This window comes from Vulpes lagopus, chromosome 3 (genome assembly GCF_018345385.1).
Source record: "Vulpes lagopus strain Blue_001 chromosome 3, ASM1834538v1, whole genome shotgun sequence".
Taxonomy (NCBI): Eukaryota; Metazoa; Chordata; class Mammalia; order Carnivora; family Canidae; genus Vulpes; species Vulpes lagopus.
This window is the reverse complement of record NC_054826.1, coordinates 143,459,271-143,470,699: the sequence shown is the minus strand read 5'-3', so window position 1 is coordinate 143,470,699 and position 11,429 is coordinate 143,459,271. Positions and strand designations below refer to the sequence as shown.

The 11,429-nt window shown below is 46.7% G+C and overlaps 1 protein-coding gene across 6 annotated transcripts in view; it reads left to right on the top strand.

Moving 5' to 3' along the window:
- The first annotated feature begins 1,147 nt into the window (after nucleotides 1–1,147).
- The window catches only part of SLC44A3 (solute carrier family 44 member 3), a 93,478-nt gene continuing 83,196 nt past the window's right edge, over nucleotides 1,148–11,429 (top strand). For 2 of the 6 annotated variants that reach the window (XR_005986814.1, XM_041748787.1), the window contains exons 1-5: nucleotides 1,152–1,525; nucleotides 2,004–2,111; nucleotides 5,963–6,105; nucleotides 8,269–8,405; nucleotides 9,331–9,424. Coding sequence is in view for 5 of the 6 variants with exons in the window: in XM_041748787.1 (XP_041604721.1) it covers nucleotides 1,169–1,525; nucleotides 2,004–2,111; nucleotides 5,963–6,105; nucleotides 8,269–8,405; nucleotides 9,331–9,424 (839 nt within the window). In the remaining variant the exon portion in view is untranslated. The other 4 variants (XM_041748789.1, XM_041748790.1, XM_041748788.1 and 1 more) reach the window with 4 other exon arrangements.

The window sequence follows — 11,429 nt, the reverse complement described above, 5'->3', positions numbered from 1 at the left end:
CCCTTTGTTGTCGTGTTTGGCAGACTATGATATCCTAAATTCTATAATTCCTTCTGCACTTATATAAGCCAGAATATTTCTATGAAGAGAAATCTTCCTTATCAGTTATGTGATTACCCTAAAGTATAGTTCATACAGGAGAGGCAGGATATGTGCTTCTTTTCCTTTCCTTAACCAGTTTTCAAAAATAATGAGTCTGACCCCTAGACACTTCTAAAGGCAATCAATGAGGCTTTATTATTTATTATTTATTTGTACTATCATACATTTATTAATAGAAGCATGTTTGATGTGTTTCAAGGTGAGATATTTATAGATTTTTTCAGGGTCTACCATAGACCCTGCATCCTTTAATGTATACAGGCTAATTGGCTTGGGCAACTTGGTTATGCAATAGTTGAGGATTGCTGGACAGGCAAGGGGAGGGTTCCAAGTGAGTCTTGAAGGGCGCAGTCATGTGATAAGTGAGTTGATGATCGGTGGGTCAGAGTAGGAACTGTTATCTTGATGAGAACTAGTTGGGTAGTTGGTCCATTGCTCCAATAAATGGATTTTTAGGAAATTCCTAAAACAAACGAAAAAGATATTTGGAGATATATATTTGCCATGAGATCCGTTCATGCAGTCTGAGGCTTATTTACTTCTTTCAACCTTGAAATTTATCACCATTAGGTCTTCAAATATTTCCCCGTCTCCATCTTTATATCACTGCTTTTCTGTCCTAGCTCTATCCTTGTTATTAATTAGGAAATTTAAAATAAGCTGCCTTATTTCCTTTTTTTTTTTCCAACCCTTTCCTGCTGCCTCTGGAGAGTTGCTGAAACTGCTCTTCCCATCACCAATTCGTCTTCAGCTGTACCTGTTCTACTACCTTCACCCCACGTTGTTAGTAAATAGCACCAATGAACATTCATTCCAATCATCATATTGTTCATGCTCTGATATTTCTCCTTAGTTGCATGCTGTCTTTCCTGACCCATGCTGCTCCAGCAACCCCCCCCCCCCCCCCACACACACACACACACACACACGGCCGCGTTGGCAAGGAACCACTTTGAAAGGGCCTGGGTTTAACTCCGAGCTCTACAGCTCACTGGCTGTGTCTCATCGGGCGTGTCCATCACGGCTGCCCCGTGCCTCAGTTTCCCTCACGGCTGCGCGGATAGCAATGCCTTCAGCCTTGTTGCGGGCCGGGGTCCGGCGCTACCTGCCCGCGGCTGCAGGTCACCGGCACTGCGCGGGGTGGGGCTGGCGGAGACCGTGCGCCGCGCGGGCCGCAGTGGGGCTGGTTCACCGGGTCGCGGCGGGGTCGGGCTGCGCTTGGGGGGCGGGGGGGGGGGGGGACCCGGGCCTCCCCGGAGCGGGCGGGCGGAGCCAGGGCCGCACCCGCGGGGCAGCGACGGTCGGCGGCTCCGCGAGGCGGCGCTGCGCCCCTTCCCGGCCCGGCTCCCCCCGCGGGGCCCGCGTCCGCGCCAGTCCCGGCCCGGCCCAGCGCAGGATGCAGCGCCCCGGCGCCCCGGCCCCGGTGAGCGACCGCCCGCGGGGAGGGGGGCCGGGGGGGGGGCCCGGGGGACGCTTCGGGCGACCTCCTGGCACGCCGCCGCCTTCCCCCGCGCGCGGCTAAAGCCCCCGCCCCGGCGCCCCCGAGTCCCGGGGCGCACCTGGCGGCGGGGGGGGGGGTAGCGGGGACCCCACCCGGTGCCGGGGCGGAGGCTGGCTGCGCCGCGCAGGTGCACCTGCAGGTGAGGACTGCGCGCGGGGTACCCCCCCCCCCCGGCCGCTGCGCACGGAGCAGGGGCTTCAGAGGCTCCGTGGAAAGCTTCGGGGAGCCACGCTCAAAAAAATAATTAATAAATAAATAAATAAATGGAGAAAGAAAAGTTACTTTGAGCAGCCTTCAGTATGTTTGGATTCGGGTTGGGGCCCATATGATTATTTATCCTCTTTCCTCAACTCCCCACGTCCCCCACTCCCCCCCCCCCTTTTTCTTTTTGGTCTGGAAGGCTTCTGCAGAGAGAACCCCCCGGCCAAGAGAGTGGAGACCTCAGCTCTATAGGAAGTGCACGGATACGACCTGGCTGTTCCTGTTCTTCCTCTTCTGGACTGGTCTGGTGAGTGCGGGTGCCTAGAGGGAAGAGAGCCTGCGTGTGTCCCGAAGTGACTGTGCCCAAGTGGGACTCGCGATCGTGGGGAGGCCCGGGCTGCAGGTGGTGCAGGGGCCCCGGGCTGTGCTACCGGGAGACGCGCCAGCCGATCCTCCGGAGCAAACCTCGGTCCTGGGTTGTGCCTACCAGGGGACTTGGCTAAACTGGAGGGGCTGCCTACTGCTGCAGGCCCCGTTCTAGGGCGGCCTCCAGGAGGAAGTGGGAACCCCGGGGCAGGATTGTGTGGTCATCTGGGCTCACTGCCTGCAAGTTCGCTGGCCATCTCAGCCCCCAAACAAGATATTCGTCAACTGTTTGCTGTTCTTCTAATACAGGAAAATCTAGAGTGAGCCTAGAAATAAACTGCTCTCCCTTTAGCTGAACACATATGCACACTGTCGGTGGCTGTATGTAGCAGCTGACAAGGAAACAAGCCTTGGGTGTAAACTCTCGAGTTAGACAGGTAATGATTTTTTCCCCCATTCTAGTTTCCAGCTGTGCGGGATTGCTGGTAGACCTCATCAGGCTGTGTCATTTTAGTCCTGTCCCTTTAGTCTCTTGGCAGCTAAATCTTGACACTTTGATACTTATTTTAGAGCTGTAGGTAACAGCAGAAGGAGCCCCACTCAGCTTCTTTAAAGATCAGATTCGTGCAGTCATCCGGTCTAGATTGAGGCATGCTATTTGCTGCAAGGTTAATGATTAATTTATAAAGCAGCATAATAGCTGCCTCATAGTAATTAGCTTTGTTGCAAAGATTTCAATTTAAATAGACTCTAAAACACCATGTTTGTTCCTCTTTCCAAGTCCCTGTTTCTTTCGAAAGGCCTGAATTCACTTGTTCACTTTACCTACTGGTTTCTCATGGCAGACATGGTTACAGGTACGGGGGAAGGTTGGGTCTTAAAGGTGAACTGAATGTTGTGCATTGTCATACCCTGGTCCTCTGAGAGAGTGTGTGTGTACCTTCACCACCTCCTCCCTAAATGCCCACAGGTGGCTGCTGTTGCTCTCCCGGCCTCCTGTTGTGCAAATGCAGGGAGCAGCGGTCCTGCAGGCACCGGGCAGCGTGGACCTCAGGCTGTTCATGTTCTTCAGGGATCTCCCCTGGCCCTTCCAGGCTTCAGACCTAGTACATCACGACCAAACCCTCAGCCCAACAGCCACGGGGGTGGGGGGGGGGGAGATTTGTTGATGGCCCATCAAAGTCTGAAGAATTATGAACCATCTGAGAGATGGCACAGAGCTGGAAGCTGCTTTCTTTCTTTTTTTTTTTATAAATTTATTTTTTATTGGTGTTCAATTTGCCAACATATAGAATAACACCCAGTGCTCAGCCTGTCAAGTGCCCACCTCAGTGCCCGTCACCCAGTCACCCCCACCGCCCACCCACCTCCCCTTCCACCACCCCTAGTTCGTTTCTCAGAGTAGGAATCTTTCACGTTCTGTCTCCCTTTCTGATATTTCCCACTCATTTTTCTCCTTTTCCCTTTATTCCCTTTCACTATTTTTTATATTCCCCAAATGAATGAGACCATATAATGTTTGTCCTTCTCCGATTGACTTATTTCACTCAGCATAATACCCTCCAGTTCCATCCACGTCGAAGCAAATGGTGGGTATTTGTCGTTTCTAATGGCTGAGTAATATTCCATTGTATACATAGACCACATCTTCTTTATCCATTCATCTTTCGATGGACACCGAGGCTCCTTCCACAGGTTGGCTATTGTGGACATTGGAAGCTGCTTTCAAATTACATGTCATTGCAGAATAATTTTGAAGGCTTCAGTGTGCCCGCCTTCTCTTTACTGTATTGCATTTGAGTAGCGAGAGTCCTTCAAGCTGACTGGCTTTTCCTATCTTCTGCAACATTTTTTAACCACAGATACTTCAGGGAGTATTTTCTGCCTCTGCTGCTCAGCTTCCTGGTCTTCTGACATCCTGACCTGTAACCAGGCACATGCTAGACGCGGTTGTTGATGGTGCTGCCCTGACTTGGGGTTGGACAAAGGAGGTTTAGGGTTTAGGGTGAGGGGCCAGAATTATGGGCAAGTGCAGGCTACTGCAAAGACAAAGGGTGCCAGCCTTTGTTTATATCTGCCTAAGACACGCAGAACAGAATCTCTCAACTTCTGGACCATGTCTGGCTCTACTTACCTCTGCAGTGTCCTTCCCTACCTGCCATCTCTCGTTCCTTTGTAAGACTTTTCTGGATCTTCCCTGGCACAGTTGATAGTGACCTCCTTGGTAGCCTCACCACACCTGGTATCCACTCCTGTGTCACCCATCATATGGAATTGTAATTGTGTGTATGAAATCAGAACAGAGTTTGATGGTTTCAGGTAGTAGTAGTACGGCAGGGACTCAGTGTGAACCAAACCCCTCCTGCCCTAAAACTTCCACTCCTCCCACAAGCTTCCCAAGGGAGATAGTAACATAAAGAATGCTGATAAACAGAAAATGCCCCTTCATTATTAGCTCTCTGGTGAGCGGGCGGCAGCACAGGATCCCTTCCCTCCTAGTCCAGACTCAGGCAGGATCTTCCCACATGACAAGCTGAGAGGGCAGGTCAGCGGCCTGCCAGCCATGTGGGTGCGCAGCCACCCGCCCCCCAAGTACGGGGTGAGTGAAGTGCCCACCAGCAAAGGTGACACTCTCGTCCTAAAATCTGACCATAAGCCTGAGGAGGTGCTGGGGAGGGACAGGGATAGAGAGCCTGCCCATCTTCTGCGCTGAGTTCCTTGAAGTCAAGCACTGGGTCTAGTTCATTTTTACCCACAGTAACAGTCTCTGGTACACACCGGGCATTTCAAGACTGTTATTTTGGTTCCTAAATTAGTAGTGAATGAGGAATATCTGCAACATATTGACTTTGGGACAACGTACCTTTGGAACATGGGGTGTCATAACTATATTTTACTGAGTGGTGTTCCCTATCCTCACTCCTGGAATGATCCTGTCCTGTCGGTACTAATCATTAAATGCTATGTGTTGTAAGCTGGGAAACTTGCATTGCGGGAAGGTGCAGTCCCAGGGGAGGGCCCATTAGCACATATAGTGCAACGGTCATCTGAGCTGAAATTTCAACAATTCCATATTCATGATGAAATTGGATAAAGGTGACTATAGGTGGCAAGGTATTGTTGTCCAGAATTCCAGAGTTTCTTTATTTGTGCATCTGAAGCCCTTACCCCCAAATACTGTTTTCTCACTTGTTACGAGCAGTATTTCGGTTCACATCAACTGTGTTACCTCTGCCTCTGAGGGTCCAAGTCCCCTAAATATAAGACAAAAAGGAAAGAGGAAGAAGGGGAGGGGGAGGAGGAGAAAGGGACAGAGGGAGGGAGGAAAGGAGGGAAGGAAGGAAACTCAGGTAAAGAAGTAGCATAACCCTGGTGCCCTTAGATAAAGCAAGACCTTAGGGGGTGGGTGGGAGTGGGGTGAAGGGGAGTGGGGGCATGGGGGTGGAGGTTGGGGTGGGGGGATCTGAGTTGCCCTGGTGAAGTTAGGCCCAGAAGAAAAAAAATGGCACTCTCGAGAAAGAGGGTAAGAAGTACGTGGAGGTAAGAACATGGCCAGAAATCTGGTCAACCCGTTAGAATGATGCTGCTACCTAACCCATTAAAACAAGTATGAAGGTAACGCATCCTGCCTGATGGGACTTACTGGCATTGTCGCCGAAGGAGAGCAATACCGTGATGCTGGGGAGATTTGCTTTCTACCTGGCTCGGCTTTACAGCAACCTCTCCAGGGATGCGGGGCCCATGTCTTCAGCCCGCTGGCCAGGCCCTCATGTGCCACTTGGGTTTTGCCAGATGTTCATCACCGGCTACTCGGTGGCAGCGGGAGCCACGGCAAGACTTCTCTTTGGCTACGACAGCTTTGGGAACGTGTGTGGCAAGAAGAACTCCCCAGTAGAAGGGGCCCCTCTTTCGGGGCAGGACATGACCCTCAAAAAGTAAGTGTTCAAGTAAGTCCCCAACCTAGGGGGGCTATGCTGTATTTCAGAACTGTATAAATTAGCCATTTTGAGCCTAGCAACTGTTTTTCCGTTTAAAACTATCAGCCCATTTCATAAAGAGGGAGGCACGTGTGGGGTAGTAAAGACACAGGTTTTTATATCAGCCAGTCCTAAGTTCAAGTTTGGCCTGTGCTACTTTTCAGCTGTATGAGGATGGGCAGCATATTAACCTCTCTAAGTCAAGTTTTCATCTTTTCAACTGGTTATGACACCCACCTCACAAGGTTGGTTTAAGGATCCACTGAGAGGCTACATGAACTAAGGCTTAATATATGTTAGTCGCTACTATCGTTCTCTATACTGTATCCGGATCATGTTGCCAGTTGTATGTTACCGATTGCACGCCCACCCACAGTACTTTATCTATGTGGAAATACCCGAATCCCAACTGGGATTTCTGGGGACCTGTGTCCCACTCCATCCCCAGTCTACACTCTCAACTATATGGCCCTGTGGTGTCACCACCCCCTACAACTCCAACATGGAAACAGAAAGGGGAGAAAAGAGATGGAAATCTCCTGAGGCGTGAGAGATCCTTGGCCATGATTTATCTAAGGTGGTGACTGCCTTTTAATAATTTTTGAGACTTGATGATTACAAGCACACCCTAGGAGAGAAAACATGTGGATCTAAATAGGTCCTGAATATGAATTTGAAGTCACCAAATACAAATCTCAGACCAGTCCTCTTCTACCCCTGAATGTTATTCCTGAGGAGAGGGGCTTTGCCTTGCTGGACATGGACAGCCTGGAGGCATTTCCTCCTGCACTTGGGGGTCACTTACAAAGAAGACAGAAGGAAGAAGAGAGGCTGCCCAAATGTAGCCATGCATGCAATCTTTGGGATTGTAAAGTATAGATTTTATTCTCAGTAACCAACAGGTAGAAGCAACCAGGTGTCCCATCAGCAGATGGATGGATAGACATGATGTTGTATATATATATAGCGGGAACTTATTCAGCTTTAAAAAGGAAGGACATTCTGACACAGGCTCCAGCATGAGTTAATCTTGAGGATATTATGCTAAGTGATATAAGCCAGTCGCAAGGAAGAAAAATATTTTATGATTTCACTCTCTATACCTAGAGTAGTCATATTCACAAAGACAGCAGAATGGCAGTAGCCAGGGGCAGGGAAGTTGTTGCTTATAGGTATAGAGTTTGGGTTTTGCAAGGTGAAAAGAGCTCTGTGGGTGGGTGGTAGTGATGGTCCCACAGCAGTCGGAATATACTTAATGCCACTGCACTCTACACCTAAAATGGTTAAGGTGGTAAGAATGTTATAAATATTTTACCATAATTTTAAGAAATTAAATAGTGTGAATTTATCATATGTTGAAGAGAGCTGTCGTCCCATCTCCTATTACACCACCTCCATCTCTCCCAACTCTCCAGGTCCCTCCCTTAGAGGACTGCCTACCTGGCAGCCTCCAGGGCTCTTCTGGGTTCCCCTAATCTCAGGAGCCTGGAGAGGTGTTGGGCATGGTCTGGGAGCCCCCACTGCTTGCCTAGTTCATGACCCCATTAATGGCAACAACCAGCTTTGTTCTCTCGCCCATCTAGCCAATGGCGGAACAGCTAGAGTGAGAAAGTCTCCTGAGTTTCCTGGCTCTCAACCTGAGAAGCAGGGGGAGGGGCAGGCTATTAATTCCCTACCTCAGCTCCCGCCTTTCCACTTCTCACTTCCCTGAGTTCAACTCTTGTCCGAAGTAGAGCTGAACACTTAGGTGCAGAGATGTCTTCCATGGACTTCATTGAGTAGTTTATGCACTGGCCTGAGCTAGCATTCCCTGGGGGTTGAATCAATCCCTTCTCTTCCTCAGTGACTTCCTCAGATCACTGCTTAGTGTTCTCTCCTAGGAAGTGCCAAATCTGGAAAAAGAGACATTTTATGAGATCTGAGCATGGTTCCTACACTGCACCATTTCCATAGATAACCCCCAGTAGGCATAATACATGGTAAATTATGCTGAGGCATTTGGTTATAAGAGTTTGCCTTAATTATTCCCACATTTGATAACATGGATTTTTTTAAGGCCCATAATTAAACCCAATGAGAGGAAATGGTCTAAGATATTCTTGTGTTTCATCGGTTTCCTAGACACGTGTTCTTTATGAATGCCTGCAACCTGGAAGTCAAGGATGTGAGGCTCAGTTCCACCATCCTCTGCGTGTCCAGCTGTCCTGAAGAGCAGCTTGATACCCTGGAAGAGGTCCAGCTCTTTGCAGACAACAATGGTAGGCACCAAGGGACGGGGCCTCGCTCTTCCCCCTCAGGCTGGGAACCACAGTGGGGTAACTGGTGCAGACCTAGATGAGACAACTTACCCACACACTGATTTCTCTGCAAAGCTGGAAATTGTCCTTCCTTGTGGATACCTCTTCTTGCATGGAAAAGGCCATAAATGTTTTCTCCTGGGCTTGTGCACTTTCATTCAGACTTATCTGGAGTTTATCTGAAACCCTAGCTGTTCTCTGCTCACTGCCAGGGAATGGTCTTTCATACAGAGCCTAGTGTAGACTGACATCTAGGGCCCAAAGGCAGGGTCACACAGAGGTCAGAGAGCTCTGCGCACACAGGCACATCCAGTCCTAGAGAAGGGCTGCCGGCTGTGGGCTGAAGTGCCAACAAGTATGTTCTTTCATGAAAATGTTGGGGCCCATGGATAATTGCAGTAATCATTAGTGTAACTGAAGTACCTTGCTCTGAACCCCCTGTTGAGATTTACCTTATAAGGAGTAAACAAGCAGAGCAAAGTAAAAGGAATTCGAGGCAACCCAAGGCAAATTTTATCTGCCTATGAAATGGTGTGCCAGATTTTGAAAAAATTATTGGCAAGGCTGTGTTAAAAATATCAAGCCTATGCAAAAAATCATCTTCAAAGACCTTCGAATGATTTTTTTGTGCCAATCACATGACTTTTAGTTTTGAATTGAGATTTAAGGGACAGAGAGAGAAAAAAAGGGACCTAATTTGACCTCAAATTGTACGCTTATTATGCTTTTTGCCTTTAGGTCACCGATAGACCTGTTTTCTAAATCTGAGTGATTTATTCCTTTTACTTCCCGGTTTGGGAAAAGAACTATGGTTTTCTTACTGGCTCCCTACAAAAATGAGCACAATGTAGGAAGATGGTACAGTTTGTGTGTCGTCTTCTTCCAGGGTCCTTCCTGTGTGTTTATAGTTTGGATTCCATCAACTACACCCAGAACCCAAATGCAGACTCATTGTGCCCCAGCCTACCAGTTCCTCCAAGGTAAAAAGCTTTCATATTTTTTTCTTGTCCATCAACAAAAGTCATGGGGTATTTGATGTGCATCTGTTGCTCCTGCAGGTATGGTTGGAAGCACAAAGGAGGTATCTGGTAGAGCCCACAGTCTAGAAAAGGCCAGGAATAAACAAGGAGGGACTCTCTGCAACATATATAATCGACAATGGATTAGGAATCAGGCTACAGAGGGAGAAAAGTCAACAATGAAGATACGTATAGTCATAAAAGGACGACACTTGAGCTAGCAGAATTGACATGTGAATTATTACCAATTGAGTGGATTTATAAAGTAGTTGGTATGTATTTTTTTCTACTCCAACTATTTATTACAAAGTAGAAATTGTTTACTTTTGTTCTTTTATTACAACCAGACATTGTTAGTCTTTATAACTCTAGATATCTCCATAAGAAACAGAGTCATATGGGCAAAACCAAGTGGCCACCACACACATATCTTCCCAATGAGGACCGAAAACATGTCCTTCTCAAGGATTCTACTTGTGAACTCCTTCTAGCGTCCGCCGTTCCTATCAACTAGTGTAGTACCTGGCACATAGGAGGCACCTCACAAATATCTGTAGAATAAAGCTATAATGATGAAGCAGGAATTGTATGGCCATAGGAAGTGGCTCACATTTGACCCATTGAGAACATAACCAGGAAAATACAACTGCTAATCATTGCCACTCTCAGGATGCTGAGATGTACTGCAGGAGGACTTGGATTTATTTTGCATTACCATTCTTTAAAGTTTGTAAATATGTTTACAATGAATGAGACCTCTGCAAAATCCCTGACAAGTAATGATAATTCAAGTAGAATAAGGTATTATGTCAGCTGTCTCATATAGTGTTTATCAAACTCTTCTTGGTTGGATCCACAGTAAGAACTGTATTGCATCACCTCCCAGTGCTGTGTACGTATACCTTCATACCTACTTAGGAGTATAAAACAGAAATAGAAATGTCACACAACAAGATTTCTCCTTACTGCATCTGATTTGTACTAATAGTTCCAACTCTATTTCACTTTTTTTTTAAAACAGTAATTTATTTCATAAGCTAATGCATTTGTAAGTATAGCTTGAAAAATGCTGATCTAGCAGGTGCTTAAAACAAAACACTCGGGTAGATTGTAGTTACACAGGAGGGAGGAAAAACAGAGTTAACCATTCTCCTGGCATTCTTTTCTAAAATAAATACTTTGTGTGACAAGTAACTGAAAGAGGAGAGAAGTCATTTGCATAGGAGAGTACCCATTGTATATTTACCCATTGTATCTTATTTTTTAAATTCTGACTTTTGTCAGATATCCTAAACATAAGTTCAATGAAACATAACTAAATCCAAAATAAATAAACTATAGTGTTGTAGTAAGTTAAAGGAAAATTATTTGAAGAGAATAGGTTTGAATAAGTTTGAAGAGAAGGGTTTTTTTAAAGGAAAATTATTTGAGGAGAATAGGTTTGAAGGAAAATTATTTGAAGAGAATAGGTTTGAATAAGTTTGAAGAGAAGGGTTTTTTAAAAAACCTTCTACCATTTGACCATCTTCCTATTCCCCCTCCCCCAGACCCTGGCCACCACCATTCTCTCTGCATCTGTGAAATTGACTCTTTTAGATTCCACATACAAGTGGGGTCATACAGTATTTGTCTTTTGAGAAGGATTTTTTTAAGGAACACAATTCATAACTGTGCCTGCAGAGGGAATTGAAAGAGAATGGGATTTTTTTCAGGTTGTAACTTAACCAGAGGTAGATAAATTCTTCCTACTATAAGTGGATTGGCTGCTGTAATTCCCTGGAAAGCTTATATCTTGATGTTGCTGATGATAATGGCGAACATTTATTGAGTCTTTTGGTACTTGCAGGTACTTTTTGAAGCTCTTGACATATATTCATTTATCTGTACATCACAAATCCACTGTGCTCTAGGCATTGTTTTCATCCCAGTTTTGTAGTAGAAAGAACTGATGCAGGGACAGGTTAAG